At 41.4% G+C, this 21,986-nt stretch overlaps 1 protein-coding gene across 1 annotated transcript in view; it reads left to right on the forward strand.

Moving 5' to 3' along the window:
- The window catches only part of LOC134220474 (cardioacceleratory peptide receptor-like), a 271,750-nt gene that overhangs the window by 236,080 nt on the left and 13,684 nt on the right, over window positions 1–21,986 (forward strand). Inside the window, exons 5-8 of the mRNA XM_062699527.1 lie at window positions 4,966–5,163; window positions 5,423–5,518; window positions 5,625–5,789; window positions 5,891–6,182. Of these exons, the coding sequence (XP_062555511.1) occupies window positions 4,966–5,163; window positions 5,423–5,518; window positions 5,625–5,789; window positions 5,891–6,182 (751 nt within the window). The remainder of the gene's footprint in view (window positions 1–4,965; window positions 5,164–5,422; window positions 5,519–5,624; window positions 5,790–5,890; window positions 6,183–21,986) is intronic.

The raw sequence follows: 21,986 nt of genomic DNA on the forward strand, positions 1-21,986 counted from the left end.
CTTCTGCAATGACGGATCCGCCGAATCACTGGGGTGAAGTCTGGCTGTAGACGTGCTTGGTAGTTCTCCAGACCCGCTCGCTGGAAGCACTGGCTCTTGTGTAGAGGCATTCTTCGGTGCCGAATGATGTTTGGGCAAGTGCTCCTTGCTGGCATCCTTTGACGATGGATCCTTGTCTGACGTTGACGTTGATCGCTGGTTCCACGTTGCGGTCTTGCAATTGGCACAGCTCCAGCTATTATCTCCAACCTCATCCGTAACTCCAACGCAATCGTAGTGATACCATCCGTTGCACTTGTCACACTGTACCATCTCTTCCGTATCCGGTCCTCTACAACTCTTGCAGGAGTATCCATCGACGGTTTTGTCCGATTCGTCCACCACCACCACCACATCATCACCTTCCTTTTCACAGGTCACTTCACTAACTACTTGATCATCTTTCGGCTTCTTCCGATCACTTCTACCACTCGGCTTACTACTTTTTCCGTCGGACTTTGCACCACGACTTGACATGCTCGCGAACGTTTAGTTTCGTGTGATAAACGAAAATTATATTATGTTGGATTATATCCAACGGGGGGAATATTTCCGTAATTATGATTCTCCGACGCGGAAATGACAAACACTTGATCCGTTGTTTGAGGGAGAATATAATTTTCCTATCGGGAATATATAATAATAATTCATAATGATTCATAATTCTAAAACAAATTTATAACTATATGTACATAATTTACAATGCTCCGCGAGATGGGTTTGGTGAACCCTGAAGCCATGTACGCATATTGCTTCTATTAGTTTTTAATAGTGAAATCGAACATTTAATCTACTCACGTTTAGTTCCCGTTTGTATTGTGTTCGTATCAGTAGAGCAAAAAATAGTGGCAGTCCGTATTCTGGTAATAGTTCAAGAGAGACGTGACGAGATTTAGGTTACCTAGTATATAAGGATAGTTTTTTACACCAAATATTAAAGTTTTATGTAAATATTTTCACCAATCCAGCATGTAGATAGTAGGCACTAATTTAATATTCCAGTTCACTAGACTTAAGTTTAATTTTAGATAATTTTACACTATTTTTAAGGCTTTTTTAGGATATAATTAGTACTGCGTTTTCGTTCGTCAGCTATATCAAAGATTTTCCCTTTTGTTTGTTCTGTTTTGTCTCCCTGTCATCCGTTCCGTCATGGCCGCGTCTTGCTTGCAGGATTGCAAGCAATATAGGACCCACAGTCATAGGTGTGCGCGCTGGCCTAATGGGGTAGGCCAACAACAGGTAACTGTTGATGATTTTCACCAGGTGGCTGGGAAGATTGTAGCGTTGTAGTTTGTACACCAGGCCATCATGCCATACATTGTCAAATGCCTTCTCGACATCGAGTAAGGCCATGGCAGATGTTTTTGAGACAAACTTGTTCCGTCTGAGGACGATGGTAACTCGGGTCAGTTGGTGTACAGTTCACCGACCACGTCGGAAATTAAACTGTTCCTCGAGCAAGATGTTGAGATTTTCGGCAGACTCAAGTAACCGGTGAAGAATAGCTTTTTCGAATAGCTTGGATAACCCTGAGAGAAGGCTGATGGGACGATAACTTCTGGGGGAGGAAGGATCCTTCCCAGGCTTCCGGATGGGGATGACTTTCGCTGACTTCCAGGATGATGGGAAGTAGCTGAGCCGGAGACACTGATTAAAGATCAGCGAGAGGTGCTCAAAGAACGGAGCACTCATGTGTTTGAGCTCGAGATTCAGGATGCTATCGAAACCTGGGGCCTTCATGTTCTTCGATGATTTGATATAGGCCGTCAATTCGCCAGCTGAGATCTCCAACTCCTCCGAGAAGTCGTTGGGAATCAAATGGATGTTGTTAGCATGCTCGTTGACGGCTGCTTCGTGTGGACTGACGATGTTCTGCCCAAGATTGTGTGAGCTGACGAAGTGACGACCTATTTCAGCGACCTTCTCTGCAGGAGTTATGAAGCGATCCTTAGAGCCATTATTAAATAGTGGGATCAAAGGTGGAATGGGCCGAGGCTTGGATTTTAGTATTTTGGTAATTTTCCAGAACGGCTTAGCATAATCTGTGAGAGTGCGGATCTTATTCGAAAAATCGTTATTTTTGAGGTCCATCATTCTGGCCTGGATAATGTTTGTGATTCGATTGCAGCGTGCCTTAAGTTTAGGCAGTCCAGTACGCTGGACTTAGGGCTTTGGGCAGCCCTTGGTGGTGGCCTGATGTTTGTCGCCACAGTTGGCGCACTTGGGATCGGCCATCTCCATTTTGTCGCACTCGTCAGTCGGATGGCGTTCTCCACACTTGTTGCAGCGCGGCTTCGTGCGGCAGTTCCTGGTGCCGTGCCCGAAATTGAAGCAGTTGGTGCATTGCGTGACATCTCGGTGCACTGGATGATATCGCTCCCAGTCAATGACGGTGTAATTTATAACGCCAACCAGCTTCAGGTCCTTCCAGGTAGTGGAGCCGTGCTCCAGATGGATCAGGTAAAGCTGGTCGCGATATCGCCTCGTCTTGTCGTGACGAGCGATCTTGTGCACGGCTACTGGCCTTAGTCCGCAACTTTCAAGCTCTGCTTGGAGCTCTTCCTCCTTCATGTCGTGGTGTCCTCGCAGCAAAGCCTTAAGCGGCTTCGTGCCGGGGTGGCCATGAGTGTAGTACTCATACTTGTGATTGATGATGGTCCTTGTTCGCCGGCAACACTTTCACGTCCTCGCTGCTGAAAAGTACATTTCAGCCCTTTAGCAATTAGCTGGCGAATTTTTGGGCGCAAATCCGATGGATCGCCCTTGACAAACACGGGCGGGCACTTCTCCTTCCGCTCCGATTGCACCTGCGGCAGCTGCGATTGCTGCTACTTCCTCTTTTTCGGCGGATTGCCGGCGTCATCAAGTGGCAACGGAGAGAGCACGTTGCTCTGCAAAAGCTGCTTGGAAAGGTTATCCGTGCCTCCAAGAGCAGTTTTCCAGCGACCGAATCGGCCACCGAGTCTCCCATGACGGGTCCAGGAGAAAATAACGCCAACGCGACGAAGCGAAAACGTAAACAGCGAACGAACGAGAAAAACACTTGTCGTCAGTTTTCAACAAAATATAACTGAAAATCCATCTTCCACTCGAAACTTACCATCTGTTCGGGAAAAAACTATTCTCAAATTCACATTTCAATTCTTAAATTCATTTGGGAGATTACTAGGTAGTAAATATAGCCACTACATGGGAAATAATAAGTAGAGCTCTTGTTAATAAACAGAAAAACATATAATTAGTTGGTGGCAATACATTTGCCACTGCAATATAAATGGTTAAACCACTCTTTGCGGAATCCCGATCAAAATGGGTCGCGCGCCAAAAAGCAGCTTTCTTGTATTCAATAAATTAAGCCCGTAAATTTGAATGGATTGAATCACTAACAGAAACCAAGCTTCCACGCCAAACGCCGATGCCACTGAAACCAAGGATGTTAACGATCATTCAGTAATTTGCGTTCGATCATTTAGTAGTTTGTCAATAACACATTCCAGAAGCTTAATTTCAAAATGTGTTGTATGGTGGACTTCTAGTACGAAGGTTTTGCTACAACTTTGCCTAATGACGTTATTAGAATTCAACTAATGACTGAGGTAGAGCGTTAGTTACAGTAACTAAAACTATATGAATGGAATTTTGTTATCATTTAGTCTAAGTTACTGAAACTATAGCTATAACTCCGTTACTAGTGGAATTCAAACCATGAACCATTAGGCAGAGTTGTAGAAAAACCTTCGCACTAGAAGTCCACCATACAACACATTTTGAAATTCAGCTTCTGGAATGAGAAACGACTAAATGATCGAACGCAAATTACTGAATGATCGTTAACATCCTTGACCGAAACATACCATTTTCACAATTAGACCCTTCTGTTCAGAAAACGCTAGTCCTGAGAAGAATCAATTTTCTTTCTCCAATGCGCTTTCCCAATAATGTAATAAAAGCATCGCCACTGGCGGCACGGGATCGCAACAGTGCTATTTTTCTAGTCAACCCTTTCTCCATATAAAATGCTGGTTCGTTGAGGTTGAATGATCTCGGTGTGTTGCACCGAGGACCTCCACCAATGCGATGGATTTCCGTTGAAAATGTTACCAGCGCCACAGTCATGCTGTGTTCACTCCGCTGCGATCGCTTTGATGCGTCCGCTCTTCGTGAAATCTTGTTCAAACTGAGGATTAGATCCAAACCCGCAAGTGATTATTTGTTGATGTCTGTGCTAGTGATGCATGTACGTGATTGGTTGGTTTACCTATTTCTAAACTTTTTATCAATTATCGATGATAAATAGTTAAAAATCTGTATTTCCAAATAAATACAAAGAAGCGTTGACTCATCCTTGATCGAATGGTCCAAAAAAATGAGATATTAAAATTTAAAGTCTATCATATTTTCGTGACGGTCCCCGATTTTTGCAATGAGCTAAAAAATGACACAGATTTTTTTTTTATGGTAGTTATTTTGATGAAGAAAGTTATGTTGTGCATTGACGTGTGGTTATTTCTGATTATGGAACAATTTGATGTGGTGTTGTTTTACACTTTTTTACCTATGTATAGAATTTTAGTTACAATAACCGCAGATTGTTCAGAAGTTTAAGAATAAGAATTATAATGATCTCAGAAAATAAAATTTCAATGGAATTTTCCTAGCCAGTTTCCTAGAAACGGATGGTACGTATCGCATTGTGAAGGTCTCCCTGTTAGAACCAATTAAAAAAGAAAAACAAAACGCCATAAAATATTTTCAATCATCTTTTACGTGCGGGTCGGGATGTATATTCAAATCTTCCATTATTATCATTGTTATTGTTATTTTCGCACATGGATTTTCATCCCAACGCATCGTTATTTGAGCAAACCATCGGCATTTGTTTTACATGATTGCTTCTCCCGTCTTCCCTCCGCCCCATTTCAGATTTATGCGTGGGTTTGCTCAGCGTCCTGACGGATATTATTTGGCGGATGACGGTATCCTGGAAGGCCGGAAACGTTGCTTGCAAGGCCATTCGCTTCGCCCAAGCCAGCGTAACATACGCGTCCACATATGTCCTGGTGGCTCTCAGCATCGACCGATACGATGCCATCACGCATCCGATGAACTTCTCCGGTTGCTGTAAGTTGGCTTTTTAGGGTTTGGAATTAAATGAATAAATGATCCTTCTTAACACCTAAATTCATGCGAATTTTTCTTTGAAAATGTCTCAACAGCATGACTGGTAATTTATTTCAAGTCAATAGTCAATCAATGGATAAAGTTTCAGAAACACTTCACAATAACTATAATATAGTTCTGCTATTGAGAATTTCAAGAAATTGTCAGAATTATGTGGAAGTGTCTCAAGTTGATCTTTCAATGTCTTTTATTCTTTTAGGGCATCGCGCGCGACGATTGGTAGCAGCAGCGTGGAGTTTAAGTGCTCTCTTCTCACTTCCAATTTTCTATCTCTATCAAGAGAAATCCATACAGGGTAAGTGCACTTAATCAGCGGATGCAACGAAGAAATTACATTTCATCGTGATGAGCTTATTTCCATTTCCGTTTTGTACTTTCTCTGATGGCTTCTCCATTTCCAGGAAGGAAGCAGTGCTGGATTGACCTGGGCGAGGCCTGGCGGTGGCAAGTGTACATGTGCTGGGTGGCCAGTTCCCTCTTTGTCCTGCCAGCACTGATCATCTCAGCATGTTATGCAATCATCGTCAAGACAATTTGGGCCAAGGGAGCAATTATGGGACCAATCGGTATGACCCTTTCGCAGCTCCTGGCCTGGAGTGCAATTATTTCCTGTGCTGTGTGTGTGCTCACTCACCGATTTCCAATCCCTCTTTAAATCTTATTGCAGATCGAACCCGAAATGGAATTGCAGATTTGGCTAGCAGACGAGCGAGCTCCAGGGGCATCATTCCAAAGGCAAAAGTAAAAACAGTCAAGATGACTATTGTGATAGTGATAGTATTCGTCCTCTGCTGGTCGCCGTACATCGTGTTCGACCTGTTGCAAGTATTTGGGCAGATTCCGGACACGCAAACCAATATTGCGATTGCAACGTTTATCCAAAGCCTGGCGCCGCTCAATTCGGCTGCCAACCCACTCATCTACTGTCTCTTCTCGACGCAAGTGTGTCGAATGATAAAGTAAGTATGATTTGGCTTCACCAAACCCATCCATGGTAGATCCAAGCAAATATTGGTTTATTGCCATCGAGAATCAATTTGGGCTCTTTTGATCGGAAGCTTGACAAAGACGACAACCGGGGGTCTAGGATTGATGAGTTGTTCCAATTTGTTGTTTTTTCGAAATTGCAATTAATTCTAAGATTTTTGGGAACCATTCGATGGGCGTTTGTTAAGAGCAAAAAAACTTAGTTGAAGTTACCAAAAATAATCAAGATTGCATCGCTGGAATTAGCACAGAATTTGCTCCGAAAAAATCATCAGGATATATTCGTAAACTTTCATATACAAAATAATGTGATGCCCAACGTGTATATCCGCAGGTTCTTGGGGGGTGTTGGACCATATGATGAAGATTTTAAAGAAGGTCAAAATATTTAAGGAAAAACCCTGATTAATACACCTGGCGGTGCTGGTACCTTTATTGTGATAAATAAAAAAAATGAGTAAGAGTATTTAGCGTGTTTTGTGTATAAAAATAATATTTTAGCCATTGAGATTCTCACGTCCAAATGTGTGAGTGGCGATAAAAGGAAAACAAACACTCCTAGATGGTGCAACTCAGCAAAGATTGGGTAAAAATTAGTGGGGTTACTGCTCCTGGACTTCATCTCATAGCTCCGATATTGGTCTCACGAAAAACAAAGCAATGAAAAGGCATTTTGTTTGTTTATTATTTTTGAGATTTTTTTCAGCAGTGAGCATGCATGTTAGCAAAAAGAAGCGACGAATTTGGTGCGGAATTTCTTTGTTTCGCGATGAGATGAATATATGTACAGTGAGATGGAAAACGGAACAGTTCCCCTATATTTCCATATATTTTTTGACTCTTTTGAAATCATTGTGATGACCCGATCATTTTTGAGGTTATGAGCAGAAGGAAAACAAACATGTTTTTACACATGACGAATTGCACATTAGTGTGCGAGCGCTAAACGTCACTCATCTCTATAAATTCTGAGCCTTTAGTCCGGTTTGGCCTGTTTTCAATAGCAAACAATGGAACAGAATTCCCTGTCGAATGGAACTTGTTGTGAGTAAATCGGACAATGAAAGGTTCCAAAAAGTGTGTCTACAAAATTTTGTACATACATACAAACAGACATCACCTCAATTTGGATCTCCGAGCCTTCCATCAAAAGTTCGGCTTTGAAGTGATTATACAGCCTTTACGTATACTAAGTATACGAGAAAGGCAAAAAGTTTGATATCCTGTTTCAATTCAACTTGGCAAAGCTTCTGTGCTGCACTCTGGTGAATACCGACGTGTTCGTGACGTAATGATATTTCTACATATTTTTTAGAAAGTAATGCCTCTTTTTACGGCATTTCTTCATACATCACTTCGATTTACGGCCTTCCTTTTACGTCAAAATTTTATACATTATTAATGTTGCGAGTGTATCTATTGGCCTGCCCCCGAAGCTGATAACGTATCGAATACAAATGAGTGACCAAACGCAACGGTCAACTGGTTGTCAGCGAGATCGAGAAATTTGAAACACTATTTACAGATAAAAACTTCAACAGCTATAATTCATTACTAAATTTGTTCCTAAAATTGATTAATAGTACCTAGTACGAGACCAATTGTGAGTGAATTAAATTGTTATTCTATCATGCAATTTATGTAATCAATAAACTTTACAGCTTTGAGCTTTCAACACCGGGAACATTATTGGTGAAGTGGCTTCAAGGAACTCCGACAAGTTTCAACTGGAACATCCTCAAAGAATTGTGGCATCAATATGCAGAAAGTAGTCACACATCAGACCCGATCGTAAACTCGAGCTACCCAAGGTGATAGAAACAGTGGTTCTCAACCTCCCTGTGGCGATGAACAAGTGCACAACAACAGTGAACAACCATTTGAGTCCTCGCTGAATGACATCGATCGAGCACGGTGACGAATACGAATGTGTGAAACAACAACGCGGAATTGTATATGGTACAGTGCGAACATTGCAAGCACTGGTTCCATTTATAGTACGCGAAAGTGAATGCAGCAGCGTTCGAACGAATTTACCTGTGCAAAATGTTCACCGAAAGTGCCACCACCCGCCGTTAATTCCACGACCGGGCGAATTAGCATTTCAAGCTCACGGAGAGCACAAATCGCTAGGGATCTCCAATTGCTGGAGGACGAACGACGCGGTGAAAATGGGAAGGCTTCAGCAAGAGAAAATGAAAGATGAAAGGCGATGAAAGAGAAGCTTGCTCGAGAAAATGAGTACTTGGGAGCACTCTAAATAGTCGCAGCAGTCATGCAAGCAGTCGAAATAAATGGAAGCCTGGGGTGGCATTGCGCATCTCGATTCGAACGTAATTCTATCGAGTCGAACATATTTGGCATTACGGCTTTCGATTCGATCAAAAGATATTTTAGTTACTAGATAAAGATTGTCGCTTCGGTTCCTTTTGTTCTGCTGTCCGAAACATGTGTGGTACATACAGGGGATGGACAAAATAACTAGGATAGGCAAATTTTAGGTAAAATTAGATGTATTGTATCTACCTTAGTTATCATCCGATTTTGACAATTCAGGCATGCCCGAACTAGAAAATTAATGCAGTTTGACGGTATGTCCATGGAACCGACTATGGCCACCGGATTCCGGAGATATTCCGGGTTTTTCGGAGGTAGGTTCAAAACCGTAAATTTGAGGTGGATATTAGGAGAAGTTGTAGTTAAAAATTGAATAATATTAGTAACCACAAATGAAGTAGGGCTCTTGCTGATTGGAACCATATATTAAGATTTGGAATCGGACCAGCATCAAGTGAGATATGGCCATTTCCTTAAAATCGGTTCCGATCGATACTTATCAAAGGGTCAGCCACAACTTCATTTGAATCTCGCTTTTGATAGATCGTCCACTATGATTTTATTCTAGATGGCCTCTATTGTGTCCAGAATGAAAAACCAATTGAATAAACGAATCCTGGAGTCGTTGGATAACCCTGGGGAATCAGAATGGGATATTTGTTTTAGCATCTTTCAAATGAATTTTTACTGACTTGACAGTTTCTGAATGGATTTTTTAGCATCAACCAATCATGAAAGTTTTTTTCATGGCTTCGATCAGAAGGATTCCAGATTCATGGATTGGTTCAACCTGTGGAAGGGGACATTTTAGTTTTAGCACCAAAATCAATGGACCATTTTATATTCATACTTCGTTTCCTGATCGAAAACCATGAAAAAAGAGCGGACGAACGACTGGTTTTGGTGGTAAAACTAAAATGTCCCCTTCCACAGGTTCACTGGGGCCAATCTGTAGGTCCTGGAGCGGTAAGAGCCGTCAATGGACCATTTTATATTCATACTTCTTCTGATCGAAAAACCATGAAAAGAGCCGTCGAACGACTGATTTTGGTGGTAAAACTAAAATGTCCCTTCAACAGGTTCCTGGGGCCAATCCGCAGATCCTGGAGGCGGTCAGAGCCGTCAATTGACCATTTTATATTCATGCTTCGCTTCCTGATCGAAAACCATGAAAAAGAGCCGTCGAATGACTGATTTTGATGCTCAAACTAAAATGTCCTCTTCCACATGTTCCCTGGGGCCAATCCGTAGGTCCTGGAAGCGGTCAGAACCGTAAAGCGTCCATTTTATATTCATACTTCGCTTCCTGATCGAAAACCATGAAAAAGAGCCGTCGAATGACTGATTTTGGTGGTAAAACTAAAATGTCCCTTCCACAGGTTCCCTGTGGCCAATCCGTAGGTCCTGGAAGCGGTCAGAACCGTAAATTGACCATTTTATATTCATACTTCGCTTCCTGATCGAAAACCATGAAAAAGAGCCGTCGAATGACTGATTTTGGTGGTAAAACTAAAATGTCCCCTTCCACAGGTTCCCCGGGGTCAATCTGTAGGTCCTGGAAGCGGTCAGAACCGTAAATTGACCATTTTATATTCATACTTCGCTTCCTGATCGAAAACCATGAAAAAAGAGCCGACGAACGACTGGTTTTGGTGGTAAAACTAAAATGTCCCCTTCCACAGGTTCACCGGGGCCAATCCGTAGGTCCTGGAAGCGGTCAGAACCGTAAATTGACCATTTTATATTCATACTTCACTTCCTGATCGAATACCATGAAAAAGAACCGTCGAACGACTGGTTTTGGTGCTAAAACTAAAATGTCCCTTCCACAGGTTCCCTGGGGTCAATCCAGGTCCTGGAAGCGTTCAGAACCGTAAATTGATTATTTTATATTCATACTTCGCTTCCTGATCGAAAACCATGAAAAAAGAGCCGTCGAACGACTGGTTTTGGTGGTAAAACTAAAATGTCCTATTCAACAGGTTCCCCGGGGCCAATCCGTAGGTCCTGGAAGCGGTCAGAGCCGTCAATGGACCATTTTATATGCATACTTCGCTTCCTGATCGAAAACCATGAAAAAAGAACCGTCGAATGACTGATTTTGGTGCTAAAACTTAAATGTCCCCATTCACAGGTTCCCCGGGGACATCCCAGCGACTCCCGGATCCGTTTATTCAATTGGTTTTTCATTCTGGACACATTAGAGGCCTTCTAGAATAAAATCATAGTGGACGATCTATCAAAAAGCGAGATTCAAATGAAGTTGTGGCCTGACCCCTTTGATAAGTATCGATCGGAACAGATTTTAAAGAAATGGCCATATCTCACTTGATTCTGGTCCGATTCCAAATCTCAATATATGGTTCCAATCAGCAAGAGCCCTACTTCACTTGTGGTTACTAATATTATTCTATTTTTAACCACAACTTCACCTAATATCCACCTCAAATTTACGGTTTTGAACCTACCTCCGAAAAACCCGGAATATCTCCGGAATCCGGTGGCCATAGTCGGTTCCATGGACATACCGTCAAACTGCATTAATTTTCTAGTTCGGGCATGCCTGAATTGTCAAAATCGGATGATAACTAAGATAGTTACAACACATCTAATTTTACCCAAAATTTGCCTATCCTAATTATTTTGTCCATCCCCTGTACCTGTCAAATCGTATGGATTTTCCTTCTTTGACATTTAGCTCCCCTATCCTCGCCAGCAAAAGATATTCCGGACAGCGACGACAGCGACAATATTTATCTAGTAACTAAAATATCTTTTATTCGATCTCGAAAACGACGCATCGTTCGAGTATGCTCGAGGAGGTACAAGAATAACGAGATGTTTTAGCATTATGGATACTTTATAGCTTTCGAATGTTGTTCGAGAGTCATTTCTTGCTGAAAGTTTTCAATTATATTTGTTATTATTTTTCTACGGGAAGAGAATAAATGTTTCATTATTGTATCTTGAAGGAAAAAATGTCATTAGTATACCTACTTTTATAGTTTTCAGACAATATGCAATCTCTAATTATCCCGAAATCCGCTCAAAAACGATTTTTCTTAAGTTTTCACGTATTTCTTGGCGATTTAGATAAACAGCGTGAAAAATCGATGGGGAAAATATGCATAACAACGTGTATATTCCAAAATCTACGTAATATAATAAATAATCCAAGTGCATTTAACTAAAATAAATGTGTCGGATCTCTCCATTATTGTGGAATTATTTAGTCGCCTTGGCTCAAACTTTTGAGCACACTTTCTCAATACGAACTACACTTTAACACAACTGTCTCAAAACTGGAACTTGAAGCGAAGCAAATGATAGATTGCTCATAGATGCCATCAACACGGAATTTCGATCGCCCGCCGAGTTTTCCTCATGCATAGTAGAATGCGAACGTACGAAACTACCATCTCCAAATGCATGTTGAAGCCGCTTCTTGTCGGATCGGACTTTCTTCAGTTTCGACCGCAAAGTAGAATTCAGATTTCTTTCGTCTTCAAGCTCCTTAGCAATTTCTTCTGCATCTCTTTTTGAGGCTCTGGTAGTCTTCCTGTTATAACAAAACGTAAGAATACGCAAATACGTTAGCGTTAGTTATTGCATGCACTGCAGATATTTAATACAAAAAATATTTTCTTTGTTTGATATTCTTTCGAGTATTGGACTTCATTCTGAACCGACCGGATCGAACTTTCATTGTAGAACGGACCAACCCGATCAAGGATTGGATTTTTCTGCGACCCAACTGGATCGTACGTTCATTGCAGAACGCAACCTGATCAAAGATTGGATTTTTCTGCGACCCAACCGGATCGAACGTTCATTGCAGAACGCACCAACCTGTTTGAAGATTGGATTTTTCTGCGACCCAACCGGATCAAACGTTCATTGCAGAACGCATCAACCTGATCAAAGATTGAATTTTTCTGCGACCCAACCGGATCGAACGTTCATTGCAGAACGCACCAACCCGATCGAGGATTGGAATTTACTTTGTGACTCAACCGGATCGAACGTTCATTGCAGAACGCACCAACCTGATTGAAGATTGGATTTTTTTCTGCGACCCAATCGGATCGAACGTTCATTTCAGAACGCACCAACCCGATCAAGGATTGGAATTTACTCTGCGACCCAACCGGATCGAACGTTCACTGCAGAACGCACCAACCCAATCGGGGATTGGATTTTTCTGCGACCCAACCGGATCGAACGTTCATTGCAGAACGCACCAACCCGATCGAGGATTGGATTTTTTTTGTGACCCAACCGGATCGAACGTTCATTGCAGAACGCACCAACCCAATCGGGGATTGGATTTTTTTTTTTGCGACCCAACCGGATCGAACGTTCATTGCAGAACGCACCAACCCGATCAAGGATTGGATTTTATTTTTCTGTGACCCAACCGGATCAAACGTTCGTTGCAGAACGCACCAACCCGATCGAGGATTCGATTTTTCTGCGACCCAACCGGATCAAACGTTCATTGCAGAACGCACCAACCTGATCGAAGATTGGATTTTTCTGTGACCCAACCTGATCAAACGTTTTTTTATTTACGATTAGAACATGATTTTTAACAACATTCGCCATTTGTTTTTTTTGTGCAAAGGCATATGTAAGTGCTTGAAGACGATAAACGCCATTTTGTTTTCACTAAGGGTGTGATTGTGTGATTTCATACCCGCCATTTTTCACAGATTTTAAATGCAATAATTTATCCTGTGTGACAAAATACCATTTCAAGTTTTGAACCCAAAATGTTTGTAATGGTAAAATTACTTTTTTCTCAAACGATTTTTTCAGACGCTATTAGAGTAGAGTGGGGCAAGAGTGCGCGTGGGGTAAGAGTACGTTTTCGATTTTTTGAAGTTATAAAAAAAGATAAACTAGCAGCACTGCATCAGTTTGATAGGTATTCTGACCAACTATTGTCATGTGTAATTGTAAACGATTTGAATAAACAACAAGGGAGATATGAACATAGTTAATTTTCTGGTCATTTTGCTAAAAATAATTGTGTTTTCGCAACTAGTATTCCAATACCATCTATACGTTCAATCAGGTGAACATTGTACCATTTCGATAACCTATTGTATAGAGTACTTTGTGGTGCAGAACATTAATTCAGTTGGTTTTCCAAGAAGTCAAAACCATTAACTGCATAAATTTTGGAGCTGTGGGGTAAAAGTACGCAGTAACGGGTGGGGCAAGAGTACGCATGTGAACCTTTAAGTTCTGTTGTCAAACCTGTATCTCCAGCCGAAATAAGACTAGTCCCACAGCGTACAGGTCCACAACAAAGAAAAAAAGGACAGAAATCGAAAATTATCACAAATTCTCCCTTTAAAGATAAGTAGTTTGGCGTTAGAAAGGACATAGCGAACAAAGAACTGAAACGAAATAATAAAATTGTATTTGGTATTCTTTTACACCTCAACATAGTCCGAAAACACAATTTCATCTAAATGATAATCATTTAATCAAAAGAAACATCCATAAATTACGCAACGCTGAGCTGGGAGGGTTGCGAGATGTATAACGATTCAAAGAGTTTTTAGATGATTCATACAAAAAGTGTAAGATAGCGGGGAGGGGCGATGAAATGGTCAAAATTTTCGCAACGTGATTACTGATCTTTCTTTAAAGAAAATACCTTTCTTCAAGCTACGGGAAACCTCGTATATTTTAACCTTTGTAGTTTTTTTTATTTGTATACTAGCTTTATGTACCCGGCCTTGCTCGGAATTGCCAGTTTGATTCGCAGTTTTTTTTTTCACAATCGGAAAATGAATAAACCAATTGGTCAACAGGATAATTGCGTTATCTTATCGATACTTCATCATTTGATCAAAAGAAGGCAGATTTCATTTGAAAACATTGACTGATTTTGGAAAAGGGAGCGAATCCATAATCGCCATATTCCGGGCAAACGTCTATTTCTAAAGAAGGACAAACATCCACCGATGCCTTATTCCGAGCAAACGTCTATTTTTAAAGAAGGGATCACATTCACCATCCAGAAGGAAACACATTAATCATTGCTTTTTACGTTGGGCAAACCATGATTTCGATAAATGGTTGAATTGATCGATAACTAAACAATACAATAATGGGTTCAGAAGTTAGGCTGGAGCACACACACAAACATACAAACATTGAGTTTTATATATCTCGGCAACTTATTCAAAACGACGTATGTGATTTTGTAAACAAAGATGCATACGTCGATTTGTCAAATATGATGACACTCCACGCAAACCAATACAACGAACATGTAGCCGAAACCTCCCCTACCTGTATGTGGCGATAGTTTGCGTGGGAGTGCTATCAGATTGCAGAAATCAACGTTTAAATTTTTGTTTACAAAATCACATACGTCACATACGTTGAATAAGTATCCGAGATATATAGATAGCTAATAGCTATATGTATCCGGCTTTGCTAGGGACTGAAAAGTAAATTATAGAATTAAAATGTCCAATGCTGTAGCACGAAACCCACAGAGGTAGATCTACCGCTCATAGAATTGAACCTTTGTATCAATATATTTTTATATCTTTGTTTGGCCCTACCTTTTCAATAAACATCTTCCAAAAATAGAGAATAAGTGTACCAAATCTGGTTGGAATTTATCCTGGGAGTTACACTGAATTGCTCATTTTTAAAGACAACCCTTCCCCCATAACTTTCCTTTTCCAAAATGACCCTCCCACCTTCTTTGTTATCTTCTCCTTAGAATAGAAAATGTGTGCACCAAATTTGGCTGAAATTGGTCCTGGGAGTTGGGTGTTACACTGAATTGCTCTTTTCTAAAGACAACCCTTCCCCCTTACCCTCCCTTTTCCCAATGATCATCCCACCCCTTTGTTATTTTCTCCTGAGGATAGAGAATGTGTGTACCAAATTTGGATGAAAGCGGTCCAGGGGTTCAAAAGAAACACTGAATTGCCTGTTTTCTGAACAATACCCTCCCCCAGACCCCTCCCTCTTTCCCAAATTACACTTCCATGTGATCGACTTCTCTTAGTGAATACGTGTACAATATTTGGTTGATATGGGTACTGGAAGTTGGGAGTAACACTGAATTGCTCGTTTTATAAAGACAACCTCCCCCATACCCTCCCTCTTTTTACAATGACCGCCCCACCCCATTTGTTATCTTTTCTTTAGGGTAGAGAATGTGTATCAAATTTGGTTGAAATCGGTGCAGGGGTTCAGAATTTACTCTAAATTACCCGTTTTCTGAACAATACCCTCCTCCAGACCCTCCCCTTTCCCAAAATCTCTCATATGATTGTTTCCTTATAGTGAATATGTGTACAAAATTTGGTTGAAATCGGTCCTGGGAGATGAAAGTTACACATAATTGTTCGTTTTCTAAACAAAACCCTCCCCTTTCCTAAATGACCTCCCACCCCTTTGTTAACTTCCCCTGAGGATAGAGAACGTGTGTACCAAATTTGGGTGGATTCGGCCTAGTGGTTCAGAAGTAGTTAGCGAACATACATACATAGATTGGTTTTTATATATATAGATAGAAGATAAAAAGATAAAATAATAAAAACCCAGATTAATCCACCTAGCGGTGATGGTGCCTTTCTCGTTCGTTCAAAAGGTTTGGAAAAATCTCAAATAACACCAATATGGGGATTAGTCTTTTTTGCCTTTCTCGTATACTAAGTATACGGTAAAGGCTATATGATCGCTCCAAAAACAAACTTTTTATAGAAGGCCCGGAGACCCATAGTGTTATATACCAATCGACTCAGTTCGACGAATTGAGGTGATGTCTGTGTGTGTGTGTGTGTGTGTGTGTGTGTGTGTGTGTGTGTGTGTGTGTGTATGTGTGTGTGTGTGCGCACAAAACGACGCAAAAAATGTCACTCATTTTTCGGGCACTTATCCTCAACCGATTTGCTCGCAACAAATTGCATTCGACGCAGAATCTTTTCCCATTGTTTCCTATTGAAAATTGGCCAGGTCGGACTATGGGATCGGAAGTTATGGCCAAAATACAAATTTATACGCAAAAATCGCGTAAAAAATGTCACTCATTTTTCGGGCACTTATCCTCAACCGATTTGCTCGCAACAAATTGCATTCGACGCAGAATCCTTTTCCATTGTTTCCTATTGAAAATTGGCCAGGTCGGACTATGCGATCGGAAGTTATGGCCATAATACAAATTTATACGTAAAATCGCGTAAAAATGTCACTCATTTTTCGGGCACTTATCCTTAACTGATTTGCTCGTAACAAATTGCATTCGACGCAGAATCCTTTTCCATTGTTTCCTATTGAAAATTGGCCAGGTCGGACTATGGAATCGGAAGTTATGGCCTAAATACAAATTTATACGTAAAATCGCGTAAAAATGTCACTCATTTTTCGGGCACTTATCCTTAACTGATTTGCTCGTAACAAATTGCATTCGACGCAGAATCCTTTCCCATTGCTTCCTATTGAAAATTGGCCAGGTCGGACTATGGGATCGGAAGTTATGGCCAAAATACAAATTTATACGCAAAAATCGCGTAAAAATGTCACTCATTTTCGGGCACTTATCCTCAACCGATTTGCTCGTAATAAATTGCATTCGACGCAGAATCCTTTTCCATTGTTTCCTATTGAAAATTGGCCAGGTCGGACTATGGGATCGGAAGTTATGGCCAAAATACAAATTTATACGTAGAAATCGCGTAAAAATGTCACTCATTTTTCGGGCACTTATCCTTAACCGATTTGCTCGCAACAAATTGCATTCGACGCAGAATCCTTTCCCATTGTTTCCTATTGAAAATGCGCCAGGTCGGACTAGGGGATCGGACGTTATGACCGCAACACAAATTTATACGTAAAAATCGCGTAAAAAATGTCACTCATTTTTCGGGCACTTATCCTCAACCGATTCGCTCGCAACAAATTGCATTCGACACAGAATCCTTTTCCATTGTTTCCTATTAAAAATTGGCCAGGTCGGACTATGGGATCGGAAGTTATGGCCAAAATACAAATTCATACGCAAAAATCGCGTAAAAAATGTCACTCATTTTTCGGGCACTTATCCTCAACCGATTTGCTCGTAATAAATTGCATTCGACGCAGAATCCTTCTCCATTGTTTCCTGTTGAAAATTGGCCAGGTCGGACTATGGGGTCGGAAGTTATGGCCAAAATACAAATTTATACGCAAAAATCGCGTAAAAAATGTCACTCATTTTTCGGGCACTTATCCTTAACCGATTTGCTCGCAACAAATTGCATTCGACGCAGAATCCTTTCCCATTGTTTCCTATTGAAAATTGGCCAGGTCGGACTATGGGATCGGAAGTTATGACCAAAACACAAATTTATACGTAAAAATCGCGTAAAAATGTCACTCATTTTTCGGGCACTTATCCTCAACCGATTTGCTCGCAACAAATTGCATTCGACACAGATTCCTTTTCCATTGTTTCCTATTGAAAATTGGCCAGGTCGGACTATGGGATCGGAAGTTATGGCCAAAATACAAATTTATACGGAAAATCGCGTAAAAATGTCACTCATTTTTCGGGCACTTATCCTCAACTGATTTGCTCGCAATAAATTGCATTTGACGCAAAATCCTTTCCCATTGTTTCCTATTGAAAATTGGCCAAGTCTGACTATGGGATCGGAAGTTATGGCCCAACTACCTTTTTGACTTTCTCGTATAATAAGTATACGGTAAAGGCTATATGATCGCTCCAAAACAAACTTTTATAGAAGGCCCGAGACCCATAGTGTTATATACCAATCGACTCAGTTCGACGAAGCGAGGTGATGTCTGTGTGTGTGTGTGTGTGTGTGTGTGTGTGTGTGTGTGTGTGTGTGTGTGTGCGCAAAACTACTCAACAAAATGTCACTCATTTTTCGGGCACTTATCCTCAACCGATTTGCTCGCAACAAGTTGCATTCGACGCAGAATCCTGTCCCATTGTTTCCAATTGAAAATTGGCTAGATCGGACTATGGGATCGGAAGATATGGCCGAAACACCATTTTAGCCTTTTTAAGGCTGTATGTTCGCTCCAAAAACCAAACTTTTACAGAAGGCCTGGAGACCCATAGTGTTATATACCAATCGATTCAGCTCGACGAACTTAGATGATGTCTCTGTCTCTCCCACTTCATACGGGAGTTTGACAGAAAGACGGTCATGAGATTTATATCATAACAAATATTGCCCTCCGCTCGCGTGATGGGAATGACATTTTCGTTTTCTTTTTGTGTAGTCGGAGCTTCAGTTCAACCAACATCCAAAAGTGATATCCTTAAAATATATGACTGGGTGAAATAAAACAGGGTTATGTACGTCAAAAAGATTGGAAAAGGAAACAAAAATGTCGAATTTCTTATTAGCATATTGTAGATCAAGCTGAAAAACTGAACCGAGGTCCCGCGAAATCGCATTTTCTCGCATTTCCGGATGTTGCAACTGCATCGCGAGTAGTGCGCAACTGTGCCATAGTCGGGCACCACTCGCGATGCAGTTGCGACTTCCGGAAATGGGACAAAATACGATTTTCGGTTTTCAACTGGATCTACAATATCTTTGCCATAAATAATCTGATTTTCATAGAACGGACAAAGAAATTTGTCTTTTTTACTCCTAGCCACTAGCTCATCTTTTTTCAAGCACACACATTTTACGAAGGTCGAGAAAGGCACCATCACCGCTAGGTGGATTAATCTGGGTTTTTCATATATGTTATTTATATGCATAAAAAAAAATCACGCCAAACGCAATTTGTTGCAAACAAATCGGATGAGCATAAGAGCAAAAAATTTAATTTTTCAAAAATTTATTTTGTAGTTTTAAAATTAGTATTTTCGCCATAACTTTTGACCCAATTGTACGATCCGGCCAAGTTTCTATAGGAAACAATGGGACAAGATTCTGCGTCGAATGCAATCTGTTGCGAGCGACCTGAGAAGCACACATATTGCACATCAATCACAGTAACTTATATATGACCGGATTCAGTCACAATATGGTTACTGCAACCAGATTTGTTGAAATTGTGTTGCTTGGGGAATATATGAAGTATAAGTGAGCTAGACTTTTTTGAACTTTTTTTCACAATAAATAGTAATTTGACCATAACATCTAAGCCCATAGTCCGATCTGGCCAATTTTCAATAAGAAAATATAAGACATTCTGCGTCGAATGAAATTTAATGCGAGCAAATCGGTTGATGAAGAGTGCCTGAAAAATGAGTGACATTTTTTTAGCGATTTTTCAATAAAAAATGGTATAATTTTCGATCCCATAGTCCGATATGGCCAATTTTCAATAGGAAACAACGGGACAGGATTCTGCGTCGAATGCAACTTGTTGCGAGCAAATCGGTTGAGGATAAGTGCCCGAAAAATGAGTGACATTTTTTACGCGATTTTTTCGTATGAATTTGTATTTTGGCCATAACTCTCGATCCCATAGTCCGATCTGGCCAATTTCAAATAGAAAACAATGGGACAAGATTCTGCGTTGAATGCAATTTATTGCGAGCAAATTGGTTATGATAAGTGCTCGAAAAATGAGTGACATGTTTTACGCGATTTTTTGTATGAATTTGTATTTTGGCCATAACTCTCGATCCCATAGTCCGATCTGGTCAATTTCAAATAGGAAACAATGGGACAGGATTTTGCGTCGCATGCAACTTGTTGCGAGCAAATCGGTTGGAGATAAGTGCCTGAAAATGAGTGACATTTTTACGCGATTTTTCGTATGAATTTGTATTTTGGCCATAACTCGATCCCATAGTCCGATCTGGCCAATTTCAAATAGAAAACAATGGGACAAGATTCTGCGTCGAATGCAATTTATTGCGAGCAAGTCGGTTATGATAAGTGCTCGAAAAATGAGTGACATTTTTACGCGATTTTTTGTATGAATTTGTATTTTGGCCATAACTCTCGATCCCATAGTTCGATCTGGCCAATTTCAAATAGGAAACAATGGGACAGGATTCTGCGTCGAATGCAACTTGTTGTGTCGAATGTTGTGTCGAATCGTCGAATGCAAATTTCTTGACGAAGCTATTCCTACCAGTTCCGAGAACGACCTGATTTCAAAGCCTTTGAATACATGTGCAGGGGCAGTAGGGACTATGTCCAAGGGCTTGACGATCCCTCCCCAGGCCATCTGCGAGTTGTGGCGCCTGCCTAGGATGTGGTGGAGTTTGACAGTGGGCCCTGTTAAACCTCTATAAAAAGCTGCATGTATCCGCAAGTAGGCTCCGCCAAAGCGAAAGTGTGCCGCTCAAAACGCACAAGCCCAACTCCTGGTGTTAGGTGTGACGCTAAACAGCCCTGACACGACGGCCCTCCGACGAGACAGGAGGTTTGCGCAGGCCCAATAAGCCGCCTGGAAAACCAATAATTACGAACAATATAAGAGATAATGCGACTCGATATAATCGGCAAAAGACCTAGGCGACGAATAAAGGATCACGATTGGAAGCTTGGAACATGGAACTGCAAGTCGCTAGGTTTCGCAGGTTGCGACAGGATGATCTACGATGGAGATTTGCTGGACAGAACAGAAAGTGTGGAAAAGCGGGCATCGGGCGGCTACCTTCTACCAAAGCTGTGGCACCACCAACGAGCTGGGAACCGGCTTCATAGTGCTGGGAAAGATGCGCCAACGCGTGATTGGGTGGCAGCCAATCAACGCAAGGATGTGCAAGCTGAGGATAAAAGGCCGTTTCTTCAACTATAGCATCATCAACGTGCACTGCCCACACGAAGGGAGACCCGACGACGAGAAAGAAGCGTTCTACGCACAGCTGGAGCAGACATACAATGGATGCCCACTGCGGGACGTCAAAATCATCATCGGTGACATGAACGCTCAGGTAGGAAGGGAGGAAATGTATAGACCGGTCATCGGACCGGATAGTCTGCACACCGTATCGAATGACAACGGCCAACGATGCATAAACTTTGCAGCCTCCCGCGGAATGGTAGTCCGAAGCACCTTCTTTCCCCGCAAAACTATAAGGTCACATGGGGATCACCTGACCAAGAAACGGAAAACCAAATCAAACACGTTCTTAACGACGGTAAATTATTCTCTTACATCACGAACGTCCGCACCTACCGTACTGCGAATATTGAATCCGCCCACTACTTCGTTGCAGTATGCTTGCGCTCAAAACTCTCGACAGTGTGTCAAAGTCGAACGCCACGGTCGAATATTGGGCGACTACAAGACGGTAGACTAGCCCAAAACTACGCGCATCATGTGGAAGTGGCACTCCCAACGGAAGAGCAGCTAGGCGCAGCTGGCTGGAGAGATATTCGATCCGCCATTGGTAGCACCGCAACCGCTGCACTTGGCACGGTGCCCCCGGATCAGAGAAACGACTGGTATGACGGCGAATGTGAGCAGTTAGT

This window comes from Armigeres subalbatus, chromosome 3 (assembly GCF_024139115.2).
Source record: "Armigeres subalbatus isolate Guangzhou_Male chromosome 3, GZ_Asu_2, whole genome shotgun sequence".
NCBI classification, from domain to species: domain Eukaryota; kingdom Metazoa; phylum Arthropoda; class Insecta; order Diptera; family Culicidae; genus Armigeres; species Armigeres subalbatus.